Source organism: Eublepharis macularius, chromosome 7 (assembly GCF_028583425.1).
Source record: "Eublepharis macularius isolate TG4126 chromosome 7, MPM_Emac_v1.0, whole genome shotgun sequence".
Taxonomy (NCBI): Eukaryota; Metazoa; Chordata; class Lepidosauria; order Squamata; family Eublepharidae; genus Eublepharis; species Eublepharis macularius.
The window spans coordinates 134,554,289-134,571,068 of NC_072796.1; the positions used below are offsets into that span (position 1 = coordinate 134,554,289).

General features: G+C 45.0%; 1 protein-coding gene across 1 annotated transcript in view; it reads right to left on the reverse strand.

Annotated features, from left to right (window-relative positions):
- Positions 1–2,689: 2,689 nt before the first annotated feature.
- Positions 2,690–16,780, reverse strand: part of COL22A1 (collagen type XXII alpha 1 chain) — a 264,138-nt gene continuing 250,047 nt past the window's right edge. Inside the window, exons 62-65 of the mRNA XM_054984332.1 lie at positions 8,725–8,791; positions 7,341–7,523; positions 6,792–6,869; positions 2,690–5,035 (exon numbers count right to left, since the gene is read on the reverse strand). Of these exons, the coding sequence (XP_054840307.1) occupies positions 4,848–5,035; positions 6,792–6,869; positions 7,341–7,523; positions 8,725–8,791 (516 nt within the window). The 3' untranslated portion in view covers positions 2,690–4,847. The remainder of the gene's footprint in view (positions 5,036–6,791; positions 6,870–7,340; positions 7,524–8,724; positions 8,792–16,780) is intronic.

The window sequence follows — 16,780 nt, forward strand, 5'->3', positions numbered from 1 at the left end:
CAATTTATAGCAATCCCAAGAGACAAACAGATGTGGTTTGCCATTATCTGGTTCTGCGCAGGGACTCTGGACTTCATTGGTGGTGTCCCATCCAAGAACTGACCAGGGCTGATCCTGCTTAGCTTCTGAGATCTAACAAGGTCTGGCTAGCTGGACCATCCAGTTAGGTGATGGCAAGCATTAGGAAGCCACCAAATGTTGCATGAATCAGGAAATGATTATCTTTGGCAATACCAATCTTTGTAAAAATTCTCCCTTTTAATTGGAATGCAGATAGGATTGAATATAGGGCAAAGCCAACATGTGTGATAATAGTCTGAGGTTGCAAGAAACACTCATCCCTTCATTCTGTATTTATACTGTAGACAGTCCTGAAGCTTCAGCGTATGGGACCAAACCTGTAATGTGTGTTCTCTGTTCAAGGATACGTACAGCTGAGGATAAACAGGGAAAACTGGTAGATTCAGGACAGATGAAGGAAAGCCCTTCTTCCCACAACACAATTAACTTGTGGAACTCCCTGCCACAAAAGTAGCATGGTATCAGAAACTGAAAGACTGAAGGTAGTTTCAGGTAGGTAACCATGCTGGTCTGCAGTAGAACAGCAGGATTTGAGTCAAGTGGCACCTTAGAGATCAACAAGATTTTCAGGGCTGATACCTGAAAATCTGAAGAAGGGAGCTTTGACTCTCAAAAGATTATACCCTGAAAATCTTGCTGGCCTCTAAGGCGCCACCATATACAATGGTGGAGGGGGGGGGGGAGAATCTGTTCTTCCCTTTAAAAAATTACTTTGCAAGCATACCTGTATCTGGCAATTGTCTTCAGGGCAAATGGCCTCAAAGGCTAGTTTTCAGAAGCAGTACTGAGCCTGGAACTATCTCAAATAAGAAATCAAGTAGGGCATAGAAATACACTGGGCAACTGAACCAGGAATCATTTTACTAAACCACAGGTATGCCTTAGTCAAATAGCACCAGGAGGCAGAGCTGAAAATGGAAACATTTTTCACAATCTGTAGAAGAGAAAAAAGAAAACTCCCCCCCCCCCCGTCCCCGTGTATATTTGTAGAAAGACTAATAATGCAATCCTATGGAGAGTTACTCTGGTCTAAATCCGTTGACTTCAGTGGACTTGGACTAGAGTAACTCTCCATAGGATTGCACTGTTAGTCCACCATGAAAGGGGTGAAACACAAATCAAACTCTCTTAAATGTTTCGGCAAGCACATTTATTTGCCATCAAAATGCTTCTGGGATTTCTCTTTCAGAGACGAAATTGGCACCATGACTGTAACAAAACAAGTTCTTCTTCTGTTTGTTTGGAATACAGCCTACGAGCTACAATCACAATAATTTAGACACACTCTTTTTAAAAAAAGTAAACACTGATGCCGTAAAACCCACAAAATATAGCACCTTTTAAAATATATATAAATAACATTTGTCGGTAGCGCTAACTCTTAAAACTGCATAGCCTAAAAGCTTCTCTTTTGAAATAGTGGACCTTACCCTCCCCCTGCCCTGTAAAAAAAACCTGATGAATAACTGGATGAACCCATTTTAATTGGCTGCTTTCATATAAAGGTGAGGCCATTTCACATGGGAGAAAAGAAGACATTCTGACACGGGACAAATTTGAAAACATGATGGCAAATACAGTTGCCAGCTACAGGGTGGAAAATTCCTGGAGATTTGGGGGCAGAGTCTGGGGACAACAAGATTTGGGAAGGGGAGGGACCTCAGTGGGCTATAATGTCATGGAGTTCACCCTCCAAAGCTTCCATTTCCTCCAGGGGAACTGTGCTATGTAGCCTGGATATCAGCTGCAATTCTGGGAGATCTGCATAGCAAAGGGGAAGAAAGAAACTGATGTGTGTGGTGTAGTGGCTGGAGTGATGACTACGAGCCAAACTAGACGAGATGCCTGACACGTGGAAGACACGTGTCGGTTTCCTGCAAGTTTCCATGGGAAGTGTAGGCATCTTGTGTAGTCTGCTTGGCTCTCTCTTGCCACCACTGGTACTCTGAGCTCCCCCTGGCTGCCGAGGAGTAAGGCAGGACAGAAAAATAGAAACAAATCAAGCAGAGGAGCCCGTAGCTCAGCAGTAGAGTAGTTGTATTGCATTTTTAAGGTCCCAGATCCAATTTCTGGTGTCTCCAGTTAAAAAGGAATCTTAGGTAGCAGAGCTAGAAAGATCTCTCTACCTCGCTCGTCAAGAATAAGGAGCTGAATGAGTTTGCTAAGGTTCTCATCATATGAGATGTGTGCAGTCACACATGTGATGGGGGAGACTCTGGAGCATGGCATTGCAGGAGGAGGGGTTTCAGCCTCCTGAAATTGTTTATACAAGTGTTTGTATCGCTGTCAGGGCCCAGGTGTCTGCCAGAGACAGATCTGCATAGCTGCAAGTCAGGTTGGGGGATTCCTGCCTCGCATGGCATGTCTTGTGCAATGGGGGCCCAAGATATGCCTTACACTTTGGTGCCTTCACACATTCTTAGACACACCCAGTGCAGGTCACATGGCCAATGGGGGAACTGAGTGGAATGCCCCCAAGCAGTGAACACATACATTGCGAAAAGCTGCCTGCAGTGTGAGACAGTGTGGTACAGTGGTCAGAGTATTGAACAATGCTCTGGGAAACCGAAGATCAAATCCTCGCTGTCTCCCATGCGTGTTGGTTCCTCTCTCTTTTATCCTACCTCGCAGGGCTTTTGTGAGGACAAAATAAGAGGTGGGAGTAACCCTCTATGCCATTCTGAGCTCCATGGAGAGAGAATGAAATAAAAATGGGATTTAGAAGTAATTTTTGAGAAGTTGGACTTGATGAGTCTTGCCTGGTGTTCTAGTGTTGTTCCTAGTCACTTCCAATGTTGCCCCCGAAAACGAAGCATTTTCATCCACAGGAGTGGAAGACAAACCCTTCCTTTCTATAAGGATTTTCTATAGGAATCTTTGCTAGTGTATATGATACTAAAAGGCTTTTCTGTTTGTGCATTAATCATATCTTAATTGGTCTGCAATGCTGCCATCTACCCAGAGGCTTTGGGAAATGGGCCAAGTTAGTAGGAGGAAAAACACCGTAAGGAAAAAGAGGGGGAGGAAATAAAATTTCCATAACTACATTTTGCCATATGAGCAATCAGTCGCAACATATGTCCTTTCTTGTTTTTGTTTTGGTGGTGGATGTGGGGGGGGGAGGTGTCCCCTCTACTTTTTAAAACACAAAAGGCGTTAGGGACAAATGAGGGTCAAACTAAATCTGGGGCCATGATATCAGGTCAGAAAAGCTGAAGCTCCATGGACCATCAAAAAGTGAGTGAAGGGGAGAAACAGCTAACATTGCACGTGTGCAGGTTTAGTCACCTCCCTCCCATATCTTTTCCTCTGCTCCCCTCTCTAGCGATGAATATATATACCCTTTTACTTCTTTCTGTTTCCGGAACTGATTGTCAATTGTGTCAGCCCGCCTATTTTCACTGTGGGAATCGATGATTCATGCGTTCGTGTGCACAATGCACATACATATTATGGATCATGCTGAATAATGTTGGGAAAAGGCATACATTTTACAAGAAACGTTCTGCATGAAGAAGAAAATTTCCCCTCTCAAAATGAAGATTTATAGGTTCAATATGTACAAAGAAGAAGCAAAACAAAAGCGGGGACGTGTGACCTGGACTGGCAAATTTGCAAAATCCCATCCTAGCCTTCTTCCTCAGGTGTTCTTACAAAGCTGGAGTGCCCAGGATTCTCTTCCCCTGCATCTAGGAAAGAAGCACTACAAGTTCAGGGAGAGGGGCTGTGGCTCCGTGGTAGAGCACCTGCTTAGCATGCAGAAGGCCCCAGGTTCAATCCCCGGCATCTCCTTCTAAAAGGATCGGATAGTGGGTGATGTGAAAGACCTCTGCCTGAGACCCTAGAATGTCACTGTCATTCTGAGTAGACGAGCCTGACTTGGATAGACCAATCACCTGTCTCGGTAGATGGTAGCTGCAGGTGAAAATTCCTGTAGAGAGGGGCCATGGCTCAGTGGAAGACCATCTGCTTGGCATGAAGAAGGTCCTAGGTTCAATACCCAGAATAGCCAACTATCAGGATCAGGTACTTTCAAGTGTGTAGACAAAGAGAGCTTTGACTCTTGGAAAATTATACTCTAAAATTTGTGTTGGTCTATAAAGTGCTATTGAACTCTAACTTTGCTGTATGGATCAGGTAACAGGTGACGTGAAAGACCTCGACCTGAGACCCTTAGGATCCACTTCCCATATACAAGATGGCCTGACTCAGTGCGAGGCACTTTTCTGCATGCTCAAGAATCCAGAGAGATCAAGGGTTCAAGCACCACTCCCCTCACTTCCAAATTGTTTTATCATTTTAAACGTTTAATAGTGCAATCCCAGGAAGAGTTACTCAAGCCTAAGCCCATCGGACTGGAGTAACTCTTCTTAGGATTGCACGGTAAATGTCCCAAAATAAAATCAGCAGCCAATATTTCTTTTCTGTTTTCCACGCTAACTCGGATTTTGCTTTTATGAGCGCTATACTTCACTGTCAACTTTTATATTTAAAAAAAAGACTTAAAAACGTTTTAAACTTGCCCTGATATTAGAGAAAAGAACCACAAGAAAGTCACTTATTGCCTCATAAAAGAGTAACAATCCATTGATTTTCCTATTTATAATAAAACTTAACCGACCGGCAGCATTGGGTGGTTTTAAAAATCCAAAAGGCCTCTCTTGCAAAGAAATAAGGAGTGAAACAGGTTCGAACTCCTGACTTCCTTGTTGAATTCAAGTTTCAAAATTAGGTCCATTGGAAGTCCCTGGAAGGGGCTTTGCCTTTCAGGGCCCTTTGACGTTGCTGGGCCTGGCGGCTAGGCTTGCGTAGTAAGCACACTGAGAGGGGTCACATTGTCCATTGGTTCCTGGAGGTCCGGGGGGTCCCATCAAGCCAGGAATGCCTGCTTCACCGTGTGGACCTGGTGCTCCTGGCAACCCATCTTTGGCATATCCTGGTTCACCCGGGACACCTAAGGGACAAATCATTGTGGATCAGTTATCTCTGCCATTGGCTGATGCATTTTAATGCATATAGCATTATCAATGTCTTGGTGCATTACAGAACAAGAAAACAGGTCCCTTCAATCAAGTGGCTTTAGACAGTAGGAAGGGGATGGGATAAAAAAAGGGAAGATGGACAAAAATGTACACCTATGAGTAGAGATGGGCACGAACAGAACACCCCACCCCCCGAATATGATGTTTGTTGTTCGTTGCCATCCATGAACAGGGACTCAAAAACAACCACAAACATGGCCCTGTTCATGAACATGTTTGTGGTTGGCTGTTTGTGGGCTCTCCGCCAGCCATCATCCAAGTCAAGATCTCTACTGCACCACTCCCAAAAACCTGACCTGAGCAGACAGCAGGAAAGGTACCAATAATAAATAATAGCTTGGCCCAGAGCCTGGCAGCAGCCCTGGAACTTGAAGGGGTTGATCCCTATCCCACCACACACAAAGAAAATTCAAGCTCCAATGCACTCTATCAAAATACCAACAGCAACTGTCTCTTCACTGTCTGCAAAACCAGAGCCTCCCTTATAACAAATTTGGAGCGCCACACTTGAAAGGAAGACCTGCCTATCAAGCTAAATTGGGCTTAGATTGGGGTTTCCAGGGCAAGAGCAGGAGTTCAGACAGAGTTCAGACAATCCCTGCCTAAGTTGCTAAGGGAATTGATTGCAGGTGCCAGACTGTCTGGCTTGACGAACAGCAATGAATGAGGCTTGCAACGACCACCTGTTTGTTTAGAATGGGGCCTCATGAACAGCTTGTTCGTGAACAGCAGATTGAGCTGTTCCTGGCTTTTTTTTTGGTTCGTATTGCTGTTCGTGCCCATCTCTACCTATGAGCATCTTCTGCTTGTGCAACTAGAGGATCTAACCCAATAAAAAAGAAACCACTGGTAAACAAAATAGAATCAAAGCATTCTATAGTGATATCCTCAGAAGCATATCGTAAACATCCACCAGCCCTCCTTCCCACTTCAGATGATGTGACAACTTTGAACAGCTTCCTTTGGCTGCATTTTAGTGCACCTGAGGATCATGTGGCCAAGTTCCTTGAAATAAAATTCCCATCTATCAAAAATGCAACCATATGCAACCACAAACCAACCGAGAGCACCCACAGGCTCTGCTGATGGCATCCTGTATTGGTCTTGGCCTTACTACATAGCAATGAACACAGCTTGTGCTATCTCTCTCATGACCTCCACTCCATTGAACTATTTGCTGGAAGAAGGGCATAGACCTCTTTTATAAAAGGCATCCCACAGAATGTAAGATTGTGTAAGGCTTTGAACAATGTTGGATACTGCAGCTTTCTAGGTCTGTTATAATTAGTCATACTGCCTTTGGATTTGATTTACTGGGTGTTTGTTTAATGTCTGATGTGACTGGTGGTATGCTACATTGGACTTTTGGAAAGGCAGGATATAAACGTTTAAAGATAGTAATAAAAATCTTGTACTGGGGAACAAGCTATCGGTCCAGCAGAGAGTTCCTAACTTAAGCTATAATATTTGTTGATTTCCACTTAGAAACTTGTTGAGTATATTTTGTCATGTGGAAGGAAGAAAGAGTTGATAGTCCAGGGAACTGGTGAGCCTACACATGCTCATCAGTTAAAAAAGCTAACTATATGATTACAGATATCCCATATGCAAACCTTCATTGGTTCTACTATGCAAGTTCTCTTTTGCTTAGGACAAACCAACACCAACCTGGAATTCCTGGGGGGCCTATTTCACCTCTCTGACCAACACCAGCTTCACCTTTTTCTCCTTTGTCTCCTCTTTCACCTGACAGAAGGGAGGAAAAACAGGACTAGTTACTCTTCCAAGGTTAACCAAAGGGGAACATTCAGACTTACTTTTATTTATTTTAGAGAATTTATATCCAGACTTTCTGCCCTCACAGATGGCTAACAAATTAAAACATACATAATAAAAACCACATTTTAAAACCATTAAACTCCCCACAAAAAAACATCACTAAAACAATTAAAATGTGAGCAGAAATACATGCAAAGACAGAAAAACAACAATTAACACATTGAGCAGGAAGGAGAGTTCACGGAAGAAGTGCCAGTTAGTTAAGTTCCAAATGTACATCCCTAAAGGACAACTTGTTCTACTCCTATTGACCCAGGTTTGGCATGTCAGTAAGTCCTCATTCCACATTATGCGACTTCTTCATTGCACAGAATCCAGAGATAGAATGTTCTAGATCTCAGATCAGCTGCTACTTGCCCTGATTAAAAGCTCACTCACCTTTCTGGCCTGGAGGTCCCGATGGCCCTTCCATCCCAGGCTGCCCAGGCCTGCCAGGTTCTCCTTGAGGACCCAGCCGACCTGGGGGGCCCTCCTTACCAGGCAACCCCGGAGGCCCTGGTCGGCCTTGAGGTGCTTTGAAGTGGGCTGGCTGCATCTGACTGATGAGGTAGGGGAGTCTAGCTGCAAAAAAAGGACAAAAATAGAGATGATTACTATTAGACAGAAACACTGAAATGCTGGAGCAGATCGCCATAGGGACCATCTCTCTCTTAGAATGCTCTTTTCCTCTATCCATCCTATCTCTTTATCATGCCGAGTGCAAAATAAGAACAAATTATGTTAACATGGTAAAAAGGCAGAAAAAATTATGCACAATAATGGTAATAATTTTGTTTTTTTTAACTATTGGTAGTATTTTGGGCCCCTTAAATTGTAGTGATTCTTTTAGTTTTAATATATACTGTTTATTGTTGGTTTTAATTGTTTTTAATCATAATTGTCATCAACCATTTTGTGTCTTGTTTGAGGGAGAAGTGGTATACAAATCTAATAAATAAATAAAAATAATATGCAGGTCACAGGATTCAGCTTTTCTAGGTTGGTTGGTCACAAAATTACACACAGCTCTGCCTCACCCTGGAAGACCCCAATTTAGCTGAATCTTGTCAGCTCACAGAAGCCAAACAGGGTCAACCCTAGTTAGTCTTTGGATGGGATACCACCAAGGAAGTCAAGGGTCACTCCACAGAGGCAGGTACAGACAAACATGCCTCTATTCATCTCTTGCCTTGAAAACCCAATGGAGGTCACTATAAATTGGCTATAACTTGGAGGTACTTTATGTACACACACAGTTATACAGCTCAGCTTACAATACAGGGACAGTGAGTTGGATCCAGCCAGCTTTTCACTCATTTTTTCCTAATTCATCTCCTTTCCTCAGTCCCCATCTTACATAACCTTTGTTCATGCAGGTCCCATGAAACCCACACCATGTCATTTTTTGGTGGTAATTCCTTTTTCAACAGCTGAATAACTGGTTGGCTTGGACCAACTGTTGTATGAGATCTGGTTCTGCCCATGAGCCCGAAGGAGTTCTCAAATAAGCATTTTCGAAACAGCTGAAATTTTCTTCAGCCACAAGGACTAGAAACACGGAGTTCTGAAAAAATGAAACTGGCAATTCTCAAGAAAGTTGAAATCCCCCCCACCCCATTGCCACATCCTGTATTGTTTGTGAGTTCCTGTGGAGCTGCCTTATAAACACAGCTTGTCTATTTTTTTAAATATCTCAAAATTCTTGAAACGGGATTTTCCCCAGCTCTCTCATGTACCGACACATTGAGTAATCTCAGTCTCTTTATAGGACACTGGTTCTTACCATCGAGTTGCTTTCCTAACTCTTCTTGAATGAGCCTTCGGAGAGTTTCAAGTGATGGAGGATCTCCCTGTGGAGGAAAGGAAAATATATTAATGCTCCATTAATATTTGAAGGTAAAGTTATACAGAAAATGTGACAGATATTTAAGGATTCTTAAGGTTAAACATGAGGGCAAGAAGAAAGGAGTCAAAGAGTCCACAAATGTAAATGGACTCGGGATTCGACAAAACCAAAGAACATGAGCAAAGATGCTTCTCAATATCAAGAGCACCCACAAGATCCATATGTATTGATACCACATACATTCTGTACAAAAATGGTATTACATGAACACAAAATTAAAAGAGTAGAGATGGGCACGAACAGTAATACGAACAAAAAAAAGCCACAAACAGCCCAATCTGCTGTTCGTGAACAAGCTGTTCGTGAGGCCCCATTCTAAACGAACAGGTGGTCGTTGCAAGCCTTGTTCATTGCTGTTCGTCAAGCCAGACAGTCTGGCTCCTGCAATCAATTCCCTTGGCAACCAGAGGCAGGGACTGCCTGAACTCTGTTTGAACTCCTGCTGTTGCCCTGGAAACCCCAATCTAAGCCCAATTTTGCTTGATAGGCAGGTCTTCCTTTCAAGTGTGGAGCTCCAAATTTGTTATAAGGGAGGCTCTGGTTTTGCAGACAGCTGAGAGGGCGAGAGACAGTTGCTGTTGGCATTTTGATAGAAAGAGTGCATGGGAGCTTGAATTTTCTTTGTGTGTGGTGGGATAGGGATCTACCTCTTCAAGTTCTGGGGCTGCTGCCAGGCTCTGGGCCAAGCTATTATTTATTATTGGTACCTTTCCTGGTGCCTGCTCAGGTAGGGTTTCTGGGAGTGGTGCAGTAGGGATCTTCTCTTAGATGATGGCTGGAGGAGAGCCTGCTGGCCCCCATGAACAGCCAACCACAAACATGTTCGTGAACAGGGTCATGTTCGTGGTTGTGAGTCCCTGTTCGTGGATGGCAATGAACATCATGTTCGGGTTTTTTTTTCTGTTCGTGCCTATCTCTAACAAAGAGACCTATTCAACAGACAGATGAAAGCAGAGAACTGATAGACAAAAATAGGAATAACTATAAAAAGAACTGAAATTGCTCGTGTCTAATGCATACATACTTTGAAACCATTTTTTCTTTGCTTCATGATTAAAACTGGTACTTTTCTAACTCCATGTTAATTGGGGATGTGTGGATGGGTGGGTTAGTAGCCATATCCAGCCACAGCGACATTAGTAGCTGCGTGTGGCCTCAATATTCCTCCTATTGCAATTTCAGCAGAAGGAACAGCCTGTTACCTGCCTAGAATCCTTTCTCCGCATTCAAACACACAGAGAGATTTATTCTTCTGCTCTTGAGATTAGAGTTTAAAATAGGTTTTGCTGTACTCGGATGGGAGCAGGTATGCGTGGAAATTATCCCCATATATTATCTTCACATTTTCAATTTGCAAAAAAAAGCCCTGGGAACCTTTCAGGATAATAGATATCATTATTTTCCAATTAGCAGAAATAACAGCAATTGCAGATCTCCTGAAACATTCTGCAGCTAAACAAATTACAATCATTAGTGTAAGAATCTATTTTGCTCGTATAAAATTAACTCCAGAAAAAGCTCCGGAGCTCCTCTTGTTTTGTACTTTGAGGCCAGCAATCACTGAATATTAGTCTGTCAAAACCTCTGAAGCACAGATTGCACCCCGAATGGGATCAGGAGTTGGTGTTCAGCCATGCACTGTTGCGAGGATGATATTGAGGCGCATTGAATATTGGTGCGACTGACCACCGGTACCTCAGCTGAGTGGGTGGGTGAGGCGCAATGGCACCAGTATTTATTTACTTAAGATGGCTCCATCTATCATAGACTGTCCTTCTGGGATGATGTCAGCCTTCTCTTCCTCATGAGCTATCAAGGCCACTATTGTTTACTGTGTCTAGCAGCACATCATCTGCATGCTTTTCTTTTTAACTGGAGATGCTAAGGATTGAAACTGGGACCTTCCACATGTGTGCATCAGGATACACCAGAGCCAAAAATATATCAGCAATTAGCCATTTCGGCTCAGCTTGGTTATCCTACTATATAAAAGGCTAAGCATATTCAAGACAACTCATTTCCTACCCTGGTGTGCCTCCAGAGGGCGCTCCTATGGAAGGAAGTCCATATGAGGCAGCCAGACCTCCAGTGGCAGGAAGCCCAGGCCGGGATCTGGCACGGAGCGGGTGGCAATGGCCACCCCCTGCCTTCACCCAGATGGGATCAGGTGCAGAGCAGGTGGCAATGCCTATCACCAGCCTTCACCCAGCTGGAATCAGACGCAGAGTAGGAGGCAATCCCACCCCACACCCATTTCACCCAGCCTGGATCTGGTGCAGAGCAGGTGGCAATGCTCCTCCTTCACTCAGCCAGGATTAGATGCAGAGGAGGTGGCCATGCCCACCCCCACCTCCCCGCAGTCATCCAGCTGGGAACAGAGATGGTAGAGGAGAGAATGCCTGCACTCCCTTCACCCAGCTGGGATCAGGAGCAGAGCAGATAGTAAAGCCTGCCACCCACCTTCACCTGTCAGGATCAGGCACAGAGCAGGAAGCAATGCCTGTTCCTCCCTTCACTCATTGGGGAGCAGGTGGAAATGCCCACCCCTCTTCACCCAGCTGGCATCAGGCTTGGAGCAGGTGGCAATGCCTGCTCCACTTCACCCAGCCGTAGTCAGGCGCAGAACAGGAGGCAATGCCCCCCCCCTTTACCTGGCATGTATCAGGCATGGAGCTGGTAGCAAAGCCCACCACCCCTTGACATGGCCGATATCAGACAGATCAGGCATGGAGCAGATGACAATGCCCACCCCCCTCCTTCACCAGCTGGAATCAGTGATGGAGGAGGAGCGAATGCCTGCTCACCCTCCCTCCCCTTTCTAGAGCCCATTGTATTTTTCCCCACAATGGGCTTTGTTGCTAGTATCTGAATAAAAACAAACACTCCAGGAACTCTGGGAGTAGCAAAAAGTTATCCCTCTGGTGGCCCCCACCCTTATGGAACAGCCTGCCTGAAAAGATCAGGAAAGCTCTCATTCTCACAGCTTTCCCCAAACTATGCAAAACTGAATTATTCTAGAAGGTTTTTTTGCACAGGTTATAAGACTATGCTGTAAGGAAATGGTTCAGAGAGATGCGGTGGAAAAGGATAGGGACTGTAGATTATACTACAGTGTACTGTCCGTTGTTGTAAGTATGCTCGTACTGGATAGTTCCGCATCATGTAATATGTCAGGTCAATTTGCTTATTTATTGTTTTCAGCTGTGTATCACATTTCTGCTCGTTTTCACATTTCTGCAATCTTTATCCTATTGTATTGTTTATTGAATGTCCCAGCCCTGGATTCTATTGAGCTAGATTGTGTATTCCGCTTTGAGTCTCAGTGACCAAGGCAAAAATAGCATAAATAAAAAAAGAATCTCCTGGAATGGGTTTCAGTGAGTGGGATCTTTCTTCCATTGGCCCTTTAATTTGTGTGTGTGTGTGTGTGTGTGCAAGCACACGTGCAAATCCTTGGTTAGTTGCAATTTGCAGCCAAAAGCTTGCGTGCCAGCCCGGCAGTCTGGCAGCCATTTTCTAACTGTCAAGGCCCGTGCAGGTTTGACTGCAGAGAAGGAAGGGCCCGCAGCTGCGATGCAGCCCTGGAGAGCCAAATAAGTCATGCCTTCCTTACCTTTTTTCTATTAAATAATCTAAAGGACCATTAGGTGCGAGTGGTAAGCAATGACTGCTGCAAAGACTTCCTATGATATGACGGACATGAGCCTCTCAATCTGATGTACTTCATATCACAGGAGCACAGCATGTCCAGCAGGACTAAACATTACCAGATCCAGCCTGGGAGACTGGAACGCATGTACCAAGTAAATGGTGCGCAAGGCGATTAGGCTTATTACACTCCAGCCTCTCATGCCTCAGGTTGCAGCTCTTTGAACAAAAAATGGTCCTGAGAAATATGCGCTCTCAACAGCCCTCTGACCCTCCTTCTTATTTCTTCCCCATTTGGTGAGAATCCTGTCTAGCAAATCCGGAGTCATCTGTCACCTCTAGAGAGTTTTACTTCTTCCTGGGAGAAACTTAATTAAAACTTGGTAACACATCACCGATCTTTAGAGACACTTGTTGAATTATAGATAGGGATGTGCGTTTCGGCATTCAGAATGCCGAAAGAATGCCGAAATAAAAGTGTTTCGGCTTCTTTCGGGGAATGCCGAAACGTTTCGGGGAATGCCGAAACGTTTCGGGTAGCCGAAAGAAAAAAGCCGAAACGTTTCGGGATTCTTTCGGCTTTCTTTCGGCTTTTCAATGGGAAAATGCCTCCATCTTCCCGGACGTCTGGGGGAGGCATTTTCCCACCGAATAAGCCCAAAATTGGTGGGGACCTTCCTCTAACCCTTCTCTAACAACCACCCAAGTTTCAGACAGATTGGACTTTGGGGGGCCATGTTATGGCCCCCCAAAGCAGGTCCCCCCATCCTCCCATAAGAAAGCGAAGGAGCAGCATATTGTTAGCATGCTGCTGCTAATCTTTCTTCATTATTTCCTATGGGGAAAAAATGAAGAGGCAGGCTTCCTTTGCCAGGGGTGGCATTTTGCATGCAAAATGCCCCCTCACCCTCAGGGGCCCTTCTCCCACCCCTCCTCCCACCCCCCACCCAGGCTCAGCCTGCTCCCACTTGGGGGGGCCATTTCATGGCCTCCCCAAGTAGGTGCTCTAATCTCTACCACTGACAGCTGGGGGAGGCTTGTGTTGCCAGGGGTGGCATTTTGCATGCAAAATGCCCCCCAACCCTCTGGGGCCCTTCTCCCACCCCTCCTCCCACCCCCCACCCAGGCTCAGACTGCTCCCACTTGGGGGGGCATTTCATGGCCTCCCCAAGTAGGTGCTCTGCTCTCATCTCTACCACTGACAGCTGGGGGAGGCTTGTGTTGCCAGGGGTGGCATTTTGCATGCAAAATGCCCCCCAGCCCTCTGGGGCCCTTCTCCCACCCTTCCTCCCACCCCCCACCAAGGCTCAGACTGCTCCTACTTGGGGGGGGCATTTCATGGCCTCCCCAAGTAGGTCCTCTCAGCCCCTAAAGTCCACCCCTTACAGCCCCACACAAACCCAATTCCCCCCCAGCTGCCACACACAGACCCAAATCCCCACATTAGCCCCTCACAGACCCAAATCCACCCCCACCTGCCCCACACCCATAACCCCAGGAACAGGCTGGCAAAGGCCAGCCCTCTCCCTTTGTTCCCTATGCTGGGAACTTCTAAACTCTCTTTCCCTGGGCAATTCTGCACAGCCCAGGGGTGCCACAATGGTGGGCACACTTCTGAGTGCCAGCTGGTCCCTGTGAAAGAGCACCTGAACCACAGACACTCTCCCTCAAATTCCCCCACCACCTACAGAGATGGCTGGCCAGCCAGCCCCATTGTTCCCTATGATGGGAACCAACTGCACAACAAAGAATAAAACAAGAAGAACACAAAATAAAGTTTTAAATTTTTTTTTCTCCCTTCCAAAGTACAAGTAGGCAAAGCATTATGACACATTACACCAGCAGTCCCCCACACAGAAAAATAACACAACTCACTTAACATCAGAGAATCACAAAGCATGATTCCTGTCAAAAACACTTTATTTCTTGAACAGCTTTAGGTTACACAGCAGGGGGGAACACCAAAGGGCATGGCAGCACTATCTTACACAAAAATAACACAACTCACTTAACATCAGAGAATCACAAAAACACAATTCCTGGCAAAAACACTTTATTTCTTGAACAGCTTTAGGTTACACAGCAGGGGGGAACACCAAAGGGCATGGCAGCACTATCTTACACAAAAATAACACAACTCACTTAACATCAGAGAATCACAAAAACACAATTCCTGGCAAAAACACTTTATTTCTTGAACAGCTTTAGGTTACACAGTAGGAGGGCACAACAGGGCATGATAGCAATGTACTACAAAAAATGATACAACCCACTTCACCGTTTTTGACAGCAATTGTGTTTGTGTGATTCTCTGATGTGAAGTGAGTTGTGTTATTTTTGTGTAGTACACTGCTTTCCTGCTCTGTGGTGCCTTCCTACTGTGTAACCTAAAGCAGTTACAGAAATAAAGTGCTTTTGACAGCAATTTTTTTGGGGTGATTCTTTAATGTGAAGTGAGTTGTGTTATTTTTGTGTAAGATACTGCTTCCATGCCCTTTGGTGTTCCCCCCCTGCTGTGTAGCCTAAAGCTGTTCAAGAAATAAAGTGTTTTTGACAGGAATTGTGCTTTTGTGATTCTCTGATGTTAAGTGAGTTGTGTTATTTTTGTGTAAGATAGTGCTGCCATGCCCTTTGGTGTTCCCCCCTGCTGTGTAACCTAAAGCTGTTCAAGAAATAAAGTGTTTTTGACAGGAATCGTGTTTTGTGATTCTCTGATGTTAAGTGAGTTTTGTTTTAATTTTTCTGTGTGGGGGACTGCTGGTGTAATGTGTCATAATGCTTTGCCTACTTGTACTTTGGAAGTGAGAAAATAATTTTTTTAAAACTTTATTTTGTGTTGTTCTTGTTTTATTCTTTGTTGTGCAGTTGGTTCCCATCATAGGGAACAATGGGGCTGGCTGGCCAGCCATCTCTGTAGGTGGTGGGGGAATTTGAGGGAGGGTGTCTGTGGTTCAGGTGCTCTTTCACAGGGACCAGCTGGCACTCAGAAGTGTGCCCACCATTGTGGCACCCCTGGGCTGTGCAGAATTGCCCAGGGAAAGAGAGTTTAGAAGTTCCCAGCATAGGGAACAAAGGGAGAGGGCTGGCCTTTGCCAGCCTGTTCCTGGGGTTATGGGTGTGGGGCAGGTGGGGGTGGATTTGGGTCTGTGAGGGGCTAATGTGGGGATTTGGGTCTGTGTGTGGCAGCTGGGGGGGAATTGGGTTTGTGTGGGGCTGTAAGGGGTGGTTGTTAGAGAAGGGTTAGAGGAAGGTCCCCACCAATTTTGGGCTTATTCGGTGGGAAAATGCCTCCTCCAGGCGTCCTGGAAGACGGAGGCATTTTCCCTTAGAAAAAAGCCGAAAGAATGCCGAAATAATGCCGAAAGAATCCCGAAAGCCGAAAGCCGAAAGAGATTCTTGTTTCGGCTTTCGGCTTTAACGATAGAGAATCTTCTTTCGGCTTTCTACTTTCGGCTATAGCCGAAAATTTTTGGCTTGCACACCCCTAATTATAGATCCAGAGGAGTTAGCCGTGTTTAGTCTGTACCAGCAAAACAGAAAAGAGTTCAGTAGCACCTTGAAGACTAACCAACTTTACTGTAGCATAAGCTGTCGAGATGCACCTGAAGAAGAGAACTGTGATTCTCGAAAGCTTTTGCTACAGTAAAGTTGGTTAGTCTTCAAGGTGCTACTGGACTCTTTTCTGTTTTGTTGAATTATAGTTCTATTGGGCACCTGAATAAGCATTCCACCTCTTGTACCCAAATGGAATGTTGAACTGTTGTTTTATTGGTATGAACCTAAAATAAGCACTTGCACCCCTTGTCTCTGGCCAGAATGTTGATCAAAATACATCAAAGTTGTTATCCCTCCCAGGAGACAAATATCAAAGTCTTTTGTGTAAGGAACCATTCTGCTCCAAGGTCCTCTCCATCCTATAAATATCTGGGCTCTGACTAGTCAATGTGTGCACACTCACATGGATCCATGTGTGACACTCTCAGATCCTGGTCTGAGCCCCTCCCTGAGAAAGTTGACTGTTGGCTCCTTTTCCGTGGACCTCTGATAGGTAAATATTCCCTGAAATATTCTCTGAAACCTATGCTGTTCCCCCCTTTTCTAGCTGTATTCCTAGGCACTTGCATGCTTGCGCTTTGTGTATCTGCATGTATGATACATTTTCTCTTCAATAAAAACTACCTTTGTCTTGGAAAGAACACCCATCTCGTTGGCTTCCTCAACAGAGGGAACCCATAAAAGCTGGTGGAAAATTCCACTCGTTACTAACCTCTCACTGCTCCTTGTT